The 21356-nt window shown below is 45.8% G+C and overlaps 1 protein-coding gene across 5 annotated transcripts in view; it reads left to right on the top strand.

Moving 5' to 3' along the window:
- Positions 1-17198, top strand: part of ECH1 (enoyl-CoA hydratase 1) — a 144234-nt gene extending 127036 nt beyond the window's left edge. For all 5 annotated transcript variants that reach the window (XM_085625010.1, XM_085625008.1, XM_085625009.1 and 2 more), the window contains exons 8-10: positions 91-162; positions 7096-7246; positions 16523-17198. In XM_085625010.1, the coding sequence (XP_085481136.1) occupies positions 91-162; positions 7096-7246; positions 16523-16627 (328 nt within the window). In that variant the 3' untranslated portion in view covers positions 16628-17198. The remainder of the gene's footprint in view (positions 1-90; positions 163-7095; positions 7247-16522) is intronic.
- Positions 17199-21356: the final 4158 nt, after the last annotated feature.

Here is a 21356-nt window from a genome sequence, read left to right on the forward strand (position 1 = left end):
CAGAATATAATGTTCAAAGGAATTTGTTTCGCCCCTGCACTGTTTAGTATACTTATGCCCGAAGGGTTGTTTTTCCACCACCTCTTGCAGTTTGGTTAACGAGCTGACTTTCACTGCCAGAAGAATGATGTCAGAGGAGGCTCAAAGCAGTGGCCTAGTGAGGTATGTAAAACTGTTTATATTTGGCCATGTTCTCTGTAGCTAAACAGTGATGTTACTTCCCAGGCTGTGCTAGTAATCAGAAGTTGTGGTTCAGGTATTATTTAATTACATTGTGTTTCCGTTATTACCTACTACAGTAATATGTAGATTAGCGATTGATTCATGTGCAAGTTGGATGAATTATTCACTCCTACGTTTTAAATATCTCTTATAGTGAGAAGTTGGTACCATCAATTGGTATCAGTAAAATGTGGTTAGATATACAAGTATGTGTGGATCAGACCTATTCACAATGAAGGTAAGGTCTGTTTGACATCAACTATACAGCTAACATATGGATTCGTAAATATGTATCTGATAGAGACATCTAGTTGCAGATTCCTTACCTTTGAACTTCCCGGAGTCAGGCTAGATCCGTAAGATTTTTCTCAGCAGTACCCCTGCGCGCCGGTAGTTGGTGTTGGTCGACTCCACGTGACGTCATTGTGTTCTCCGTCATCCTTGTGATGTCCATTTCATCAATATAACTGCCACTGCGGCGCGCTGACGTCAGTTCTTTTCTTTCCGCGCCATCAGCGCCGATCTGTTGAAGAGAGCTACCCCTGTCATTTTTTGACCGATCTTTTTTTACTTTTCCTCCACTTTGTTGGTGTGTAGGTTTTCAATGTCAAGCAAGAAGACTTTGCGATTCAAATCGTGCGGCGCCTGTCACCGCGCCATGATGGTCAAGGATCCCCATTTGGTCTGTCTTTGGTGCCTGGAGCGCAGCCACGACTGCCGGGCCATGGCGCCAAAGGCTTTGAGGGGAGCGGCCCCTGCAGCCCTGCACTGCTGAGGTTGCCTTGTCAGTCCACGGGCTCTGGAGTGAACCCATTCCCAGGTCCGGACCGACGCCAGTCGCACCTCCAGAGCGACCTTCCCCAGCGACACCTCCCTAACCCTCATTCCCGACCACACAAATCCAGTCAGGCATCCTCCAACGCAGAGACTGGCGCTGACGGAGCTGTACGGCTCCATGCCATTCTGTTTAAATTATTCTGAAGGGTTGGGAATGGAGGAAGAGGATTGGGAGGGGGAGCAGGATCCCTTAGAAATCCTGCAACAACAAGACATGGACTGGTATGAGGAACTGGGTGAGGCCAGCGCTCTGGACACCTACCCAGACTCTGGCATGCTTTCCCCTCCTCCCCTGGCTACGGAGGAGGGAGCATCTTTTGCCATGGTGGTGCGTAGGGCTACGGAGGTCCTCGACCTGCAGCTTCCTACAGTGGCAGTCAAGACGAATGTCTTGACGGAGGTCCTGCAGCCTGGGGTCTTGAGCTCGGAACCCCTACTGCCTTTTAATGAGTCCTTGACAGACGACCTTCTGGGGACATGGTCCAAACCCAGCACAGGGGCTCCCATGAATAGGACGATTGCCTTCCGCCATCGCCCTGGGCGACCCACATTTCCTCAACACCCACCCCCCAAAGCTAGGTGGTCCAAGCTTCCCCTCTGCACCCCTGGACCGGGAATCTAAGAGGCTAGAAAACTTCGGGAAGAAAATGTTTTGTTCTGCCAGCCTAGCATTGCGGTCGGTGAACACTGGGCCGTTACTCCCATTCCATATGGGATTGTGTAACGCAGGTGCTGCCCAGAGTCTCAGAGGGGGATCGGGCTCTACTCTCCCAAGCTATTTCAGATGGGAGGGACACAGCTAAGTTTGCCATCAGATGTGGCTTGGACACGAACTCGCTAGGCAGAGTGATTTTCACAACGGTGGCGGTTCGTCACCATGTCTGGCGAGAACATCTGGTTTTTCGGGGTATGTCTAGGCCAACCTCATGGACATGCCCTTTGATGGCTCCCGTCTCTTCGGAGACCAGTCGGATGCTGCTCTTGAGCGCATTAAAGACTCGTGGGCCACAGCCATGTCTTTGGGCCTCACTACCGCCTCTAGGGCTTCTTCCAATTTGCGTTCCTTTCTTGGCTATGGAAGAGCATATCAACCGTGCCAACCTTACCCAGGCCAGCAGGCTGCGTAAGTTCAGCAACCACTCCGGGCCATGGACGCGGTTCACCCCGGCCTCGTGGGTCAGGAAACCAGAAGCCGAGCCAAGCCACCATCCCCTCCTCCGCTGGAAAACCTTCCTAGTCCGATCCCCTAGGATCATTCTTGGCTAGTCGGTGGCAGAATACGCCATCATCTCCACCACTGGCAAACATTACATCTGAAAGGTGGGTGTTGCAAATAATCCGAAGGGGCTACTCCCTTCCCTTCAAGACTAGCCCTCCTTCTATGCCTCCAGTGCACGATCGGATGACTGAGAATCACCTTGCCTTGCTCCTCTAGAAAGTCTCAACTCTCTTGGCCAAGGGAGCGATAGAGAGGGTTCCAGAGCCCGAAGTAGGCAGTGGTTGCTATTCCCGCTACTTCCTGGTCGCAAAGCAGTACGGTGACCTTCGCCCTATCTTAGACCTCGGAGCCCTCAATTACTTCCTCAAAAAGGAGAAATTCAAGATGCTCACTCTTGTTCATGTCGTGTCTGCCTTGGACCTAGGAGACTGGATGGTAGCCTTGGACTTGCAGAATGACTACTTTGCTATCCCCATCCTGCCTGCCCATCGTCGCTACCTGCAGTTCATGGTGGGTAACAAGCACTTTCGATTTGTGGTCCTCCCCTTTGGCCTCACCAGTCCCCCTCGGGTGTTCACAAAAGTGATGGCAGTGGTAGCAGCCCATCTGCGGGAATCAGGGGTTCCAGTCTTCCCCCATCTTGACGACTGGTTGTTGAAGACGGGCTCGCCCCAAGCAGTTGTCTCCCTCCTCCAGGCTACGGCGAACCTCCTGCATTCGCTGGGGTGCACTATCAACAGGCGAAAGTCACACCTGACTACCTCTCAGTCACTTCTATTTATTGGGGCGGTTCTGGACACGGTGCATTTTCGGGCCTATCCTCCAGAACGGCGATTCCAAGATGTTAAGGCTATGATACCGATGTTTCAGCCTGTATCTTGGATTTCGGTGAGAATGACTCTGAGACTGTTGGGCCTTATGGCCTCCTGTATCCTGCTAGTGACCCAGGCAAGGTGGCACATGCAAGCTCTGCAGTGGGACCTGAAGTTCCAGTGGGCACAGCATTGGTGAAATCTCACCGGCCTGGTTCAGATTTCAGAGGGCACTGCGAACGACCCGCAGTGTTGACTAACAAACCAACCGCGATTGGTTCAAGGGCAGACCCCTCTCTCTTCCCCACCCAGACCTCACAGTAGTGACGGATGTGTCTCTTCTGGGATGGGGCAGCCACCTGGATGAGGTGAAGATCAGAGGACTCTGGTCTCAGGCGGAAGCTAACCTCCAATTCAGTCAGTTGTTGTTTCAGACAATCTGGCTGGCACTGAAAGCCCTTTTGCCGTCAATAAAGGGAAGACTGTACTGGTGTTTACGGACAACACTACCGCCATGTGGTAATGCAACGAACAGGGCTGAGTGGGGTCATGGACTCTTTATCAAGAGGCCCTGTGTATCTGGACTTGGCTGGAATGACAGGGCATGAGCTCAGCCCGAATGTGCCTTGCGGATCACAAATGGCATCTCCACCTGGAAGTGGCACAAGGTCTCTTTCAGCAGTGGCGAGAGCCTTTGTTAGATCTATTCACCTCCGAAGAGAATGCGCAATGTCAGCTGTTTCCGATGCGGCACTCTCTCTGCGACGCTTTTCGTTGCGAGTGGAGCTCAGGCCTCCTATAGGCCTTTCCACCCATACCACTTCTGCCCAGAGTGCTCAAGAAGATCAGGAGCGACCGGGCACAAGTTATTCTGGTGGCTCTGGACTGGGCATGGAGAATTTTGTATCCCGAGCTCCTAGACATGAGCATCAATCCTCCGGTCAGGCTGCCTCTTCGGGAGGATCTTTTACTGCAGCAGCAGGAGAGGGTTCGCCACCTGAACCTGTCCACTCTCCGCCTCCTTGCGTTGAGATTGAGTGGCGACAGTTGACAGCTTTTGACCTCCGTCCCAAAGTCTATGAGGTTATTCTGTCAGCCAGGTGTCCCTCCACAAAATCGCTACACGCCTGCCGATGGAACAAGTTTTGTAAATATTGTACAGACAGGTCCATCGACCCCTTATTTGCTCCCCTATCTCAAGTCCTTCTGTTTATACTTTCCTTGGCCCAGCAGGGCTCTGCTCTGGGCACTTTGAAGGGCTACCTTTTGGCCCTTTCTTCGGCTGCCTGAACAGCCCTCTCGATTCAAATCTCCTCTAGTGCAGCGGTTTCTGAAGGGGTTAACCCATTTGTACTCCCTTCACTGTTCATCATGCCACATTGGGAACTTAATTTGGTGCTCACTTTCCTGATGTGTGCGCCATTAGAGCTGCTGCATAACTGACTTCTGCGGTTGCTCGCCATCAAGACAGCCTTTTTGGTGGCAATTACCTCAGCCAGGAGAGTGAGTGAACTGCAGGCACTGTCCTCAAAGCCTCCTTACCTTACAATCTTTCTGGACAAGGTAGTACTCCAGACTAGGGCATCCTTTCTGCCTAAGGTGATAACACCCTTCCATCTGGGACAGTCTGTTACCCTTCCCACCTTCTATGCACTCGTGCATCCTTCCAAGGAAGAGGAACGTCTCCACCGTCTTGACCCAAGAAGGTTGTTATCGTTCTACTGTGATCGAACAAAAGAGTTGTGGGTGGACGACCAACTCTTTATTTGATATGTGGGTGCAAAGAAAGGCTATGCTGTCCAGCGAAGGACTATATCCCGATGGGTCATCCTCTGTATTACAATTTAAAAGAAGGATCTCCCTAAATGGCTTAGAGCCCATTCCACAAGGGCGAAGGCAGCCACCACGGCTCTCCAGCGTGGTGTGCTCGTCTCTGACATATGTCAAGCTGCCATGTGGGCATCTCTGCGCATGTTCACCAGACACTACTGCCTGGATTCCCAGGTCCGCAGAGAAGGCCTGTTTGGTTGCTCTGTTTAACAGGATTTTCTAGTCTAAGCCATTTCGCAGTCCCTCCTCTGAGGATGGTATTTTGGGTATCTGTTCAAAGGAAAGGAATCTGCAGCTAGATGTCTCTATCAGATGGACATGTTACTTACCTTCGGTAACGCCTTATCTGGTAGAGACATTATCGAGCTTTAGGTTCCTTACCAACCCACCCATCCTTCCCGCACTGCAGAATTGCTCTTAAGTGTCAGGGATGTTCTCCTTCAGGGCCCTAGTTGTTCAATTTGTTAACACACCATGGTCAGTCACTTCATGGCTTCGCGCTTCTGGCGTGGAAAGTCGTGAAAAGTACTGACGTCTGCGCGCCGGAGTGGCGGCTATTTTGACGACGCGGACGTCACAACGATGATGATCACGATGCCGACAATGTAAAGCGGAGTCGACCGACACCACCTTCCGGCACGCAGGGGTACTGCTGAGAGAAATCTTTTGGATCCAGCCAGACGCCAAGAAATTCAAAGGTAAGGAATCTGTGGCTAGATCATGTCTGTACGAGATAAGGCGTTACCGAAGGTAAGTAACTTGTCTATTAGCAACGTCTGTATCCCATATGATTTGGTAATGTGCATGTCTCCTTCTGTAAATGTACACGTGTGTGCGCTTATGTCATCACTCATGCTCGCACCTAGTGAATGATGCAGTTATGTCACTTTCTTTCCCTGACGCACCTGGAAAAAACATTCGGAGCACCTATAAGTCAATAAGGCGAAACCTTTTGGCTTTGCCAGTACTTGTTGGTACTTTGTGTATAGTGATTACTAGAATCTGTTTTTAAAAACGATTTTTTTTTTTGTTGTTGAGAAGGCTTCAACTATTTTTTTCTAAGGAACATAAACGTTTAAGGGAACGAACCAGAGGGGTGTTTTGTGTTCATCCTCAATTAAATATGCGATTGTTGTCATATACTTTAAAAAAGAAACCGGAAGCCCTATATGCCACCATTCGAACAAGCGCATTTTGGTTAAATCTCAAAACGGAGGCGTGCAAAAGACACCATTTTACTCCCAATTAATATACTCTCTCTTTTCCAGCCAACGGTCTCTGCAAGTCCTTTTGTGTTGACTCCAGTCTGGTTGTAGGAGTTCCGCTCTTATGCCCCACCCTTCTGCCAGCTATTTTTATAGATTACATTTCATTTTATGCTCATTGCCTTTGCGTTGGTAATAAAACAAGAAAGATAATCACAAAAATGTCCAGCCTCTCTGCCAAGTGAAGTGAGTCAGTTAGTGTTGGAGTTCCAGCCAAGAGTTCATTTCCTGAATTTTCCTCATCTAGATTTGTAAAGCAAACCCTTCCTGCCGCTCCTTGTTTTTTCCATTAGGTTCTCTCTCTCCCAGAACCATGAGTCATGGTGCTCAGGGTGAAAGTATTATTAGGCCATTTGGTTGTTGTTTTATTTTGTTTAAACTCTTAATCTTAATGTTCTTTGTTGTGCCTCTTTGACTCTCTTACACACTCACTGATTTCTTTCGGTCACTCGCCATTCACACCTGCCTTCCCCTGCTTTTTCCATCATAACTCAATGTCTTTTGTTTCCTGAACGTTTCCTTTTGTGGCTCTACACCTTCAATTCCTCCTACTAGTGTTGTGCTACTGGTCACCACATTCCTTCTCGATCTCCTTCATTCTTGTTCACTAATTCCCCTGAGCACTCTCCACTTATCTCTTTGTCCTGCCTTCTTAACTCAGTTCTCCAACTCTGAATTTCTCCGTTTCATCCACCCAACTGGTACCTCATCTGTTCTTTCTTTCCCATTGTTTTATATTTCTTACACATCCCGCCTTCCTGCTGTACTTCTTCCCTCCAGGCCAGTCCTTCCCACGCTCAGCTTTCCACTCACATCTCCAGTCCTCACCTTTCTTGCACCCCATGCTTTCCCCTCCGTCAGCTCCACGTCTTTCATCCTCGCCCTTCTCTCCTTTATCCCTCCTTTGCAGTCGTGTGTTTGAGAATAAAGAAGCCATGCTGAAAGGCGCTTTCGAGGTGGCTTCCGAGATCGCCAGCAAAAGCCCGCTAGCTGTTCAAGGGTCAAAGGTGAACTTGGTGTATTCCCGGAACCACTCTGTGCCAGAGTCCTTGAACTACATGGTGAGGAAATATCAACGTATCCCATTGGTTCATGCTTTATGCATTTATGCGATGTTTTCTTCTAGGTATGGTATTCAGACACTGGTTGCGTTACTTTGTCCTTACTTTCTGGCCTCTCCGGTTATGTAACCTGAAGTAGTTTCAGTCTCTACAACCGCGTCCGCTGCAACGGCGCAACGAGACCCAAACTTCAAGGGTAGCTAGTACTGAAAGCTGTTGGAGTCCAGACGTGCGCAAAGCAGCATTAGACCACTGTGGGACCTGGTACTTGTCATTTCCCTGAACGTTTTTGCTTTTTCCGCCAGGGTTTTCCCGATTCTCTTATGTGGCCTCTGGGCTCTAAGCACTTTCCCACTGTAAATACAGTGCAAAAGTACTTGTGCCCTTCCTGCCCATGTTGGGAAATGGCGCTGATTCAGTGTTCTGAAACATGGGCTGATTTGTCATTGCAGAGAGGTGGGCGCGCACTGGCATCTATCGTGAGTAAACTCATGAGCAGCTTGCCATTGTAGGCTGTTGTATGTGCTCACCCGCACATATAGTACCTGCGATTGCGTGTGCTGCCGGCCAACGCACACGTATTAGTTAAACCCATGTCCAGTCTGCTGTGCAGACTCGGACAGGCGCACATGCACCCCTGGTGCTGGGGACTGTGCCCAACCTGCCAATGCAAGTCTGTGTGCGCAGCAGCGCATGTACGCCCAGGGAGTTAGGAATACCTGTGCATGTTTTCACTACCTATGAGGCCTGCTGTTCATAGGTTAACATGGGGAAGTGGTTGATACCACTGTGGGCTGCAGTAGTGAATTGCAGCGGAGCAGCATCCTGATGTTTCCTATCGATTGATTCACCAAGACAAGCCTTTTCCATTGGGAAAGGGGATTTTGGCATAACTTGCTTACAAATGTCACTTCTAGAATATGGGCATTTCTATGTTCCAAGAGTCTTGTGGACCATGGTGCCTTGCTCCAGTGGACACCATGAGTCGGGGGAGCACATGTGTGCATTAACCGACATCCATAAACAATGGGCATCCCCTAGGAACGCAGACCTCTGTCATTTGAGGGCCGATTGGGAGAGATTGGAGAGAGAGGTGTTGACACTTAGCCTCTGGGCCCTGATCATTGCCCCACTAAAGATTAGGATCTGCATTCCCTGGCCCAGTGGTAGACAGGGCTACAGTTTAGTGGTGGGGTGTAAACGTTGGGCATGACTTTTATTAGCGAGCGACTCAAACAAGTCTAAAGGACAAACCTGGGGTCCAGGGTTAGTCCCTCTCCAGAGGAAAAAAAAATGAAAAAAAGATTGGCAAATAGTGCATTTGAAAGCAAATTAATGTAGTGGTAAAGCAAGGAACACATAGTCTTGAAATATTTAAAACTGCCCCATATCTTACTGCATTAATATGTGTAACAGTTACTGTAATGTGTGATTTGTGCAGCGTGACGACGTTAGCCCTTTAAAATGTATGCTTGCTCAGTGTTTAGCACTGAATGCAGCATTAATGTTTGAAAAAATGCTCTAATCAGGCTTCAGGAAGCACCCACAGCTGCTGGCTGCAACCATTTATATAGGTTTTAAAGTGGGGGTTCTCTATAAATGAACATGTCAAATACATTTTTGTGATTTCCATAGTGTGCCTCCTGACTGGTATTTTGGTTTCTATCTGAGATGCAATTGCATCCAGATAGATGACACAACAACTGACAAACACCTAAAACTGTCAGTTCGATTGGCATTGTCAATGGTTGTTAGCTGTTTAAGATAAATGAGTAACAACAAGTTTTTGTTGTATATAATTAACATTAGAAATGTTTCAATTCTGAAATTGTGAGTGTGTAAATTAAATAGCATTGAGGCCTGTAGAAGGAGTTTTGGCCTTCAGTTATGCATGCTTTATGTTAGAAATGTACCCTCTTTTTCTCTGCATATCTTGTCCATCCTCACATCTCCACCCACCTCTCGTTCCTCCTCAGCACACTCTTTTCACTCTTCCCTAAATGCAGTTCCTCGCATCTCCCTCACTTCACTGCCCCCAAACATACACTGCACTCCCTCAGATGTAAGCACTTTATTTTCTCTAACTTTTGCCTTGCAAATATTTTGACATCGGAGTACCACCTTCACAATCATTTCCACAGAATTTCAGTTGCAAATGGAATACATAAACCTTGTTCTGTGTGCTTTGCAGAGAGGCCAACCCACTGACAGGCACTTTGTTTGGCTTCAGTCTTAGCGCCGGCGAGCTCAATCAAAGCCCCTCATAAACACCTGGCATGGCTCAAAGTATGCACAGAACAAAATACAGATAAACAATAACATTATAAATTAGCTATCTCTTGGGGAATGCAAGATTAAGTAAAGCATGTGAAATAAGACAGGAAATATGACAGAAACTAACTCGCTTAATGCACTGCCTTAACGTTTTTAACATTCATTGTTTGCAAATCAATCCATGTTTTTGGCATCAGGGTTAACTTAGGGGCATGAAGACAGGGCCAGTTTTAATGTTATACTCTGATACACTCACTGCTTAAGTGACAGGCATACAAGCAGATCGGGAACCTGGAACAGAATTTGGGGCTCTTCCACTGCCATGGGGATAATATACAGGTACAGTGATGGAGGGACACAGATGATGGGACCAGGGCTGTGACCTGAGCACGCTGACATGAGGGCACTGGCAATAGGGGCACAGGCGTAATGGGGAGAAAAAGACTGGCATGAGAAAATTACGTGAGGACGCTGCGCAGGAGGACACATTAATGTGGAAAAGTCCTATAGGCGTGGAAATGGTCCTCCACAGTACATAAGTATACATGAGCTGAGAGCACGTACACCTACAGCTTGCGCAGGATGTAGCTTTCTGTTCTGTTATGCCGCATTTTGTTCCCAAGCCTTGCAGCCATTCCTGCAAGGAAGGGATTGGATGCATTTGTTACCTCTTGCCAGGCTCTGCCCTACTGTGGGGACACTGGAGTCTGTTCTGTAAATGAGAGGCCATGGTTTCTTTCAGCCTGGAATTCAGAGATGTGCTAAAACGCTGGGGTGAGGTTGAGGCCAGCCCTACCATTGGCGTAGTACAACACTGATGGTGAAAGGCATGACACTAAGCTTATGCCTTGCGTCTTCCAAGTTTTCAGCTTGAGCATGGTCAAAATGTTGGTTACCTGGTAGCAAATCTGGACAAAAAATGTCCCAAAATACACACCCAGTGTAATAAACAATCGCCATTTCACCACACTAGTCTCCTCCCTTCAAAAGTGGGTGAAGAGTTAGAGAACCACAAGCATCACAATGTTTGCTCTATGGTGGCCTATATTCCCACTATTATTTCATGTACCTCTTCATCCACAATTGAAATTTAGTGGTTTCGGATCACTCAAGAAACTCTCTGGCTGTGACTCCCAAATCGTCCACAATGGATCTTAGTAGGGCCAACATAGTAAAAACATATTTAAAATGTTGGTCATGAACAAATAATGAAAGCCATGAGGACATCTTATCTAACTTGTTGGAAACCATCAGAGAAACGTCCACTGTAAGCACATATTTTTCACTTTAACGTTAACTCAGATATTTGGATCAACTTCACAAGGGAACAAGAATCCTGGCTGGCCTGCTCGTCTTTTTGATCCATTTCGCGGGGTACAGATGCTGCAGCTCCAGTTCTAACGCAGCCAGCGACGTGCAGCCAGGGCCTGAAGTGTCACAGTGGGGGAGGTTAGCGTGGCGAGGGGTCTTAAGCACAATATACATACCATCAGAGATTAGCATTCAAACACTTAACATTACCAAGAACAAGGCACCAAATCAGACGTGCTTGCATCCACTCCCACGTATGACTAAAGGGTGGTATGATTTCCCTGTGAATGACAGTCGTCTGAAATCACGCAGGGATGAAGTCTCTGATGCCCGAAACCGTGACACTGATCGCATCACAGGCCTTAAGAGTGCACACCACCACAGATCACAATGGCAATGAAGGGCTTTTCAACAGAAAGCCCCACGTCACATTCTAAAAAGTTGATTTACTGCCTGGCTTCTGTCTCCTTCTTCAGAACGAGGTGGAGCAGGTAGCCTGAAACAGGCAGCCCAGACTTAAATACATCGATTTGTTTACCGATACAACCATATCTCTAAATAAATTGATCTATTTAATATATTTGTATGGAAAAGTGTAGGAATTTAAGAGGGGCGCTGCCCCTGAGCCCTAATGTAGAAACTGCTTCTGCTACCTGGCTGTCACAAAATGAAGGGGGAGGGGGGGTTACCAAGAGATAAAAAGTAAGGTGTATCCACAGAGGATAATAAGTGGGATAGCTGGTCATAGTAAAAAAACATGCATGTATTGGTGCTTTTATAGCACAGACCTAACTGGGGAGCAACAGAGCGTTGTACATTATAGGAGGCAATGTAAGACAATGCAAGATTGTATACATCACATGGAGGTTCAAAGTTATTTTTCACACACATTTACACTAGTATTTTATACATTTACATTTTAGACACATTGAAATTAAGTGATTTGGCCAGAACTACACAATTTTCAGTTAACTGGATGGATTCAAACCAGTGTCCCCAGATTGACAATTTAGGGGCATATGTATGAAAGTTTGGTTTTGCGAGTCTCAAATAGCGAATTTTAGAGAATCGCTATTTGAGAATCGCAAAACAAGATGTATGTAGGATTTGCAAAATAATTTGTGAATTCTGCATATTCCTTAATTGCGAATCGCAAATTGAGATTCACAATTAAGGAATTCCTTCCCATCCATTCCTATGGGCAAGGAGGCCCATAGGAAGGAATGGGAAGACATTCTCAATTTGCGATTCGCAATTAGAGAATTGCAAATTGAGAATGCAATTTAAAGGGTGCCAGGGTGTCAAAAGGACACCCTTTTGCACCCCTGAAATATGTATGTGTGCACATGTGGCGCACATACATGCCCCCAGGGCATGTATGTGCGCCACATGGCCCTTTGAAAAATGCAAAAGAGTGCATTTTTCAAAGAAATTGCAAATTACCACCAACTTGAAGTTGGTGGTAATTTGCGATTCCGTAAGGCCAAATTGCACTTTTTCTGTGCTTCTTACATTTGCATTTAAGGAATCGCAATTTGCGATTCCTTAAATGCAATCGCAAAATAGGGAATCGCAAATTTTACGATTCCTTATTTTGCTAGGCTGTTTTTCATTCTTACATATCACTAAGCCCAATTGCGATCGCAATTTGGAATGATACATATGTCTCTTAGTCAATAGACCACTCCTTCCTTAGCTGATAAAATAAAACATTTACAAAAAGATTAAGAGTTCAGAATATAGTTGAAAATGCGTAATATGTTGGTCTTCATCAATCCTTGTAAACATTCTTTTTTATTTTTTGCTTGATCTGTTTGAGATTTTTTGGATATAGTCACATTAAAGTGTCAGTTCATAATAAATCACAAGGGTGTTTACAGCTTAATTAGCAATAAAACTAGACCCTTTTAGGATCACAGCATACATCCCACAAAGATCTGGATTCAGCTATCTGGGTCGGCACTGCACAGCCGTCTTACATCTAAAATACAAAAATACATTTAGCTTATTCATACGTCACATTGTGACTCCAACCGTGGCACTGTATGGGAATGCTATCAAACGTTTTTTTAACTTATCAACTGTGCGCAACCAATACTCACAGGAAGTTAGGAGAAAAAATTAAGGGGAGGAAGGGTGGGGGGAGAAATGGAGAGAAAAGAAAGGGGAAACCGGGGTTTGCCGCATCTCCAATCAATCAATCACTGTAAACATTCCTATACTATTGATATTTTACCATAGCCCTTATTCCTCATGCTTAGCTAGTTTAGGTTTGTCTATTTGCCTAGCACAATGGGTTAAAGTGATTTTTATATATAGAGAGCAAGCGGGGATACAATAAAGATAACTCTGTAATATGGTCCAATCTTACCAACGAGGGGTTTCTGATGACATAAACCATGAGGTTAAAGGCCAGTTGGTTTGTAAATGTAACCAGACCTTCAGGATGGTAATATAGGGCAGTTTTAAACGTTATGCTTTTTAGGTCAAGCTTGAGCCAGCGCGCAAGCGCTGCTCTGGCGATCTGTTGTATTAGAGTACGGAAGAGAAGCCCCACATACTCCCCCGCCCATATTTTTCATTGGCTTGTGTTTTTGTCCTTCCTAAATGCTGGCTTCTGATTTCTTAATAGGCTTGTTAGTCCCTCCTTAGTACCGCTGTGTCGTCATTTGTAACCTTCCATGGCAACTGGCCTCTTTACTTCGGTTTTTACCTGGTACGTGTTGTGAGCACTATTTTCCTTATTGAGTTTGTCCTACTTCAGGCACAATGGTGTGCTGTGTTTACATTTAGTGTGCTTTCACTTTCGCAGCTGCTGGGACAATCACAACCGTTTGTTCTATGGCACTGCAATGCTCTGCGGCACCCAGCAGCCGCAGCCCACATATCTATTGGGGGGGGGGGGACACAGTGATTGAACCCCGCAACAGCAGAGCTGTGCAACGCAGCCTGTGCCATTTGGCACTTGCCCCTCCTGTGCCTGCGGCCTTGTGGGGGTCCGCCCGGGAGTCGCGGCGACACTAACAGGTCCCTCGATTGTTTTGGGGGTTGGGGTGTAAACCTACCCCATGCAGCTGCGGTGCAGACCTGTATTCGTGAGCGTTCTTTGTACTGCGCTGACTGAATGTGCTGCGACTCCCAGGCGGATCCCCACAAGGATGCAGGCACGCGAGGGGTAAGCAAACAATGGAGTTGTGTGCCACATTGCACAGGCTGCGTTGCACAGCTCTGCTGTTGCGGGGTTCAATCACTGTGTCCCCCCCCCCCCATAGATATGTGGGCTGCGGCTGCTGTGTGCCGCAGAGCAGTGAAGTGTCATAGATCAAGCGGTTGCGGTTGCGAGGGGTAAGTAAACAATGGAGTTGTGTGTCAGAGGGTTCAGTCACTGACCCCCCCCCCCCCCCGGATAGAAAAGTGGGCTCCGGCTGCTGTGTGCCGCAGAGCAGTGCAGTGTCAGTGTGCAGAGGGTGCAGTGAAGAGACCCGGTGCGTCTGTGGTAGGGTGGTAATCAGCAGACGAAGAAAAATGAAAAGAGAGGATGACGGAGAGCAGTAGAGGATGCAGTGGCGTGTGGAGAGGGTGACTACATGGGCAGATGGCAGGATGAACAGTGCTGAGGCCTAAGTGATGGGCTATGGGCCATGCAATAGAAATTAAAATGCACTGTAGCACATTGAAAGGAAGGAACGGGCCTGGTAGAAAATCCAAGGCAAAGAAAAACATGTAAAATCTGAACTTTTCTCTGGGAACCAAGCTAGAGCTTTAAAGTCCACTCTTCATGAGGACATTGAAAAGGAGGGATTCACCTGAACTGTCTCAGCAATAGGTGTGTTAACCTACAGGACTATACTTACCGGTTTGAATTTGGCATAGAATAGTAGAATGAAGGGTAGTAACCAGCTGACTTTCAAAAGTGGGTCACAGCCAGTCTGCTTTTAAATTGGGCCTTTGAAATGAGTATATGGAGCGGGGCACCCTTCATCTCCCTTGAGCTCAAGGTTTTCCAACCCCAAACTGCCACTTGCAGAGATAGTAAGGAAGACTAAGAGCTAGACCCCCAGAAGGGCCTGTCTGCAACAGCATGCTACTGAGCAGAAAGCTTTGGTGGGTGCAGTTCTAGGAGCTGTCTATAACAGCGCCAAGCTGATCTGCCTCTTCAGTCGATTAGATGTTTGGCCACCAACCTTGCAGGGCAGGAGGTACGCATGGACTTTCTGGGTGATGAACTGTGAGAGGAGATGAGCACCCAGCAGCCTTCTGCCAGGCACAGGGGAAACGTGCACCAGATGTGGGTCCTTGCTATGATGCACATGTTCCATTCTACTAGTGACTACATCCTGTTTTTCACGACTTGTCCCAACAAATTGAATTAAATGTAGCATATGTCTCTGTTTTTAGAGAGGGTGGACTGAACAGAGAGGGAGGCAAGTTTTTTTGGGTAGCAATTCAGGCTTAGTTAGCAGCCTGTAGCAATTCAGGCTTAGTTAGCAGCCTGTAGCAGAAAGCAATTTGGTTACCACAGAGGATTGTTTTTAAAGTTGCATTTAATTGCCCTTAGTACCACATTGTCTGTTTTGGTGAGCTCTGGCAGTTAATTCATTCTACATTCCTCGGCCAGGGTAGTAAGCTCTATATAAGTGCAATTCTAATTTAAGACACGTTGGGTTTTCTGCTTCTTTACTTGGAAGCGCTCAGGGCATTAGTCAAGTCGGCAACAGGGCAGAGATCTCTTTCAAGAGCAGATTCTCTCTCATGTCACTGCTAATTGCCCAACATTGTTTCACCTTTAAAACAGCAGTGAACGATAAAATGCACTGCCCTGCACAAGAAGAGCCCACGCCATGGGGTTTGTGGACTAGGATATTGGGATTCACCAGAGACCCCCACCTCCTCCTGAAGGAAAGGCTTAGTCTGGCACTCGCTTTCCAAGCACAATGAGAAAGTGAGTGTTTAATATTTGGGGATTTGAGAGCAATGGTGAGCTACCATCTAAGGAGACAGGGTAAGAGGATGTTCTCCAGCATAAGTAACAATGAAATAAAGAGTTGCAGGTAGTAGGTGACTGTTTAATTTGGTACAGACAGTAGGGAATAAGGGCCACAGTGAAGCTCAGTCAGAGGGATAAAGAACTATAGAGCCTGGAGATGAGTGGAGGTATGGCCTCGTTTAGTTCCATCAGTTTTCAAGTTTAAGTGGGAAACACAGTGAACCCATGTGTCAGGAAGGCTTCTTAATTCCCCCATTCAACTGTGGGAATATTGGAAAATGATTCCTAGACCCACCACGATGTATGTTAAGTTCTTGATCGGACATTGTTTTTCTAAATCACAAGGGACCTATTTAGAGTTTGGCGGACGGGATACTTTATCACAAACATGACGGATGTCCAGTCTGTAGTATTAGTGCATTAGAGCCTATGGCACGTACGGCAGATGGGATATCTGATACACTATGGCAGACTGGATATCTGTCACTTTTTGACAGGGCCTTCTTTAGAGTTTGGCGGATAGGATGCTCTTATGATTTTAATGAGGTGTCCTTGTGTCTTTATCGTTCTGTAGTCATAAGAAAAGAACAAGTAGTGCACATCTCATTGTAGGTATGGATAGTTTGGTGTGTTAATGCTGCCAAAAGTCATTGGATTGATCTTTCCAGTGCATCCCCATGACATCTTATCTTTGTTCTCCTTAGGCTACTTGGAACATGAGTATGCTGCAGACAGAAGATCTCATGAAGTCTGCAATGGCTGCAATGGAGAAGAAGACCCCTCGGGATGTTGTATACTCCAAGCTCTGAGCTCGCCCTACAAAAGGACCATTGTGCACTAGAAGAGCTATCTTTGGGACGCCGGGCAGGTGTTTGACTGAACCTAATTGTAATATTGATTCTAAAGCTTCTGCTTTGATTGCCTTGGGCAGCTCTGGTAAAGTGAATCACAGGTAAAACACTGCCCCGCCCCATTAAGGCAGCTTGTTAAAATAGATGCAATTAATAATTTACAACTTTGTAGAATGTGGAACACGGTTTAGCACATGTTATAAGAATAAAGGGAGTATTCTAAACATCTGGAAGCTTTGATGGTGAATATGTTCCTGACCTTCTAATGGGAGAGTTCCAAATTAAAGGCACTGCACTTATGACCTAACATTGCTATCTGATGGACCCATGGTGGTGGGAGCAGCATGCAGAGTGACTGACCACACTAATTGTGAAGAAAGTCTTTTTTGTCTTTGTAGGCTTCTCAACTTTTATTGGGGACTGTTGGTAGAATACTTGAGGAATTTTATAAATGTGAATTTTACATTGTCTTCTGAAATGAATGTATGTTGTTGGTAAAACTCAATTTAAAAAAAAAGAATCCCCTTTACTTCTGTCGATTCATTCTTGAGTGCTGTGTAGTTCATGTAACAAAGCTCCAGGCAACGCCCCTTGCACCAGGGTTAAGATGCTCAATTGCTATACCAAGCCTCACTCCACCACACTTCTGCCACCCTTACACAGTCACACCGTCTCTCCCTTTTGAAGACAAATAACTCCAAACACCTATCTCATGCAGACATGATTGCTTGGGTATTTAAACACCCCTATTCCCAACAATACCAGATCAATCAAAAAGCAGGAGCTTCTAGAATAAAGAATGAAGGAGACGCCGGAATAGTGCGAGGGCAGACCAAGATGGAAGTGGAACTAAGTGAATGTGGACGCCCGGACACACCTAACTGGGTGCAGCCTGTGTTTCTAAGGTGTGATCGTTTGATATGCTCCTGCACCTTCATTGGCTGTTACGTTTGATCCGCTAACCTTAATAGCATTAGTTACTGACTCACTGATAAATGTCAAGAAAGCAAACTCCAGTACATAAATTTCTATTTGAGTTTGCAGTAGCCTTGGTAACTCCATCCTTGACCTTCTATGCCTTGTCCGTTTTTCATAATGAGAAGGAAACCCCAGTGAGCACCACTTTTCACTCTAAGCGCCTCAGGTCACAAAGGGCGGTAGTCAAAGTTGATGGCTTCTGACACACAGGTACAAGTACTGCATGATTATATCCTTCAGTCAGATTCATTTGTTCCCCAATGTGTGACTACGAGCAACTTTGTCTGGTATCGACATTTGGAGATTTGCCCTCCGTGTAAGTTCACTTGATCTGTTCTACCATAAGAAACGATGCTTGGGATTTCCATGGACACTACACCATTGCATCTTCCAGCCTATTTTACAACATAGACAACAGGAAATGCATTCTCAGTCTGTAACTTATCCCTGCGTGTCATATCATAAGTTCCTCTAGAAACTGCATTGGAATGATAAGGCAATGCACATTTGACCTCGGCCTCAACATCCCCTATAATAACAGAAGCAGGGCCTGGAGTCTGCTGGGTTCATACCTCTGATTGTCACCTCGTCCCCCACAAACGCAAGTTCAAAGCTGCAGGAAGTAGTGCCTGTAACCCTCTATAACTAATATAGTAGGAGGAAGGAATAGATTAACCATGAAGTAACTCTGGTGATGTGCGGATGAACCATACTGGATTCAAGGCTTAAGGGCCACCTGCTTCTCTGCTGATTTATGGCTGCTAGGTCACTTTAGCTGTTAACATTTCTCCTTTTTAGCTTCACTGAAGTCACACCGAAGAACCTAAAGCTGTGTTAAGAAGGACACCTCTGTTGCATCTCATCCATTCCATTTATGCTTTAAGCAATTGTCAGCCATCTCTGCACTGCTCATGGTGTGCAGAACTGCGCGTGGGACATCTAGTCGGAGCCGCCTGACAGACCACTCAAGGTTTCTCAATTCACTTCTGCTGCTAGCACATTATTGGCTTAGACTTTAGAACAAATATAAGCAGAAGTTTATACAATCATGGAAGAATAGTTCTCTGATGTTTTTATGTTATGTGATCTCAGTAAAGCCAACCTTTTAATTTTAGTGACGTTGAGGGCTTTTCCACGTTTTTTCGATTGCTTCTTTGTTAGTATCTTGCGTTTATGTTTTTGTTTGTTAGGTGTTTCTCTCTTTCATTATGTGGTAGTGTTCTTGCATTCAGATTGTTGTCTTCTGTCTGACATGTCCTCTTGAATTGATAGTTGATCTTTATCACAAACTTAGTACTTCCCAGGTAAAGAGATTTTCCATAGTCCAAACGTAAATTCACCAGCCCCTGAACACCCACTCTCTGCAAAGGGAATGGAAACCAGCTTAGAAGTTTTCAGAGAGTCTTTAGAAGACAAAAGCAGCTTGATGCCAGTTTCCCAGCCTGTACCTCATGGAGAGTTTATCAATCCAGAACCTGTGGCTTTTGACTGCTGGAGTAGGGGGGAATATGTGCACCTAAATTGTCTGTCCAACATAGTTCCTGACAGTGGCAATAGTTGTTGCGGGCAACTAACACCTCTGTTTTTTTCAACGTTAAGTTTTAAGCTGGTGCCGGACATCCAGACTGTTACCTCGTTCAGACAGGCATTTAGTTGGTTGGAGACTTAATCTGTATCCGAGGTATATCATGTGCGTAGGAGACCAATGCTAGGCAATGAGTCTGCACTATCTACGCAGGTGGCAGCACATACCGATTAAATAGTGTGGGTTTAGGGAGGAGCCTAGTGGAAACTCAAGTTTTAAGGGGTGAGCTGCAGAAAACATACCTGGAAACTCCTGTTTTCAAAAAAGACGGCAAGCCATTTGAGCTTGTTTGAGTTGTGTGTAGAATAGCGCGTGTCTCTAGAAATGAGGATAAATGCTTGTTCACATACTTCTCCAAGGCTTTCCTGACCACTGGAAGGAGGGAAATTGGTCTGTAATTTTCAGCTCGTAAAGGATCAGCAGAGTTTTTTTCAGCAGGGATCTCACAACTGCGTGTTTCCATGCAGAAGAGACACTCCCGCTTTCCAAGTAGTAATTAAAAATATCTTTCAAATTGGAGAGAATTCCATGTCCCCCCCTTTCCTAAGTTTGTTTTGGATGGGGGAGGGGGGGGGGGCTGGGTCTAACGGGGACCCTGATTTAATTGACTTTAAAATCTCTTCAGTGGCCTCGTTGCTGATCGCAGGAAAGGCCACCAATTTATCCTTACCCAGACTTACTGCACAATAAGTCTTACTGGGAACAAAGTCCCTTGGCAGGGAAGGAAGGATATTATTTACTTTTCCAAGAAAAAAGTTGGCAAACATATTACAACACGCCTCTGAAGTAGGAGAGCCAGACTGACTTCTAGCCGGCTTCATGAGGCTATTCACCAGCTTAAATAACTCTTTAGATGAGTTAAGCTCATTTAAAAGTTTTGCGCTAAAATAAGAGACCCAAGCTACTCTTATTGCATACTGATATTTTTTCGTGGCTTTCTTCCACTGTGGGGGGGGTAGAATTTGCTTGCGAGTTTTCCCATTTGGGTTCGTCAAGTTTGACCAGTAGCCACTAAGTCTAGGCGGATGAGGTTGATTGGCTTTGTTCCCAGTACTGCGTAGGCAAAAGGACACGATGTGATGATCTGACAAGTATATCGGAATGGGGGAGTCTGTCGTCCTATCAATAATATTTATAAAGATAGGATCCAAACAATGGCCTAGCCTATGTGTAGGGAGTTTGGCAAGTTGAGTCATTTGGATAGCGGCCAGATCGTGTAGTAAATTTGTAGCGCTTTCACAAATATCATTATCAAAATGCAGATTTAAATCGTGAAGTTTGCCTTCTGAAGGCTGAGTTACGCCACTAGATCAGGTAGCGCTTGAATAAATTGAGTAGCTGGGCCAGGAGGACGATATATAAATATGCCTGAGAAGGTGAAGGTAGCAGAAAGCTCCAAGGAGAAAAGCAAGCTTTTGCTGCCCGGTGTACAAATAGGTGAGAATTTTCCTTTCAATTCATCTCTAAAGATTAGGCTACCCCGCCCCCCCCCCCCCCCCCCCCCCCCCACCTCTTTTCTCTACACAATCACACCTTGTGGTTGCTTATCCATGAGGAAGAGACATCACAACATCTGGCAGGGAGTCCTCTCTGAGCCATGTTTCAGTAATAAACAATGCCTCTGGTTGCTTATCTTTCAAGAATATAAACATCTCAGAACTGTGTCTTGGGGTGATCTACAATTGAACAGGTACATTTGCCAATTGTGACTGTTTCTAGTAACTTTAAGTTGTCTATGGTTACTGTTTATATATATATATATATATATATATATATATATATATATATATATATATATATTCTTTTTATTAAAAAAAAATGTAAAGTCCCTTTTCGCGCAGACACATTCCAACCTTTTCTTACCCCTGAGAACTACCAAACACCTATTTCAAACTCCCTCTTCCTTTTATTTTCAATTCACTCAACTAAGAAGCACCCATGTCCACTACTCCCAATAACAACTTACAACTTTACTTTTCTAATCCATTGTCATCATTCTGTCTCTACTCAAAACACTACCAAACACACTAGAACTGAAGAGCACAAACTTACCATAAGTAATCCTCAATGCAAAAAATAAAGTACATATTACTAATCTATGTATAAATACAATTACCAACTTAC

This window comes from Triturus cristatus, chromosome 9, assembly GCF_964204655.1.
Source record: "Triturus cristatus chromosome 9, aTriCri1.1, whole genome shotgun sequence".
In the NCBI taxonomy this organism is placed as follows: domain Eukaryota; kingdom Metazoa; phylum Chordata; class Amphibia; order Caudata; family Salamandridae; genus Triturus; species Triturus cristatus.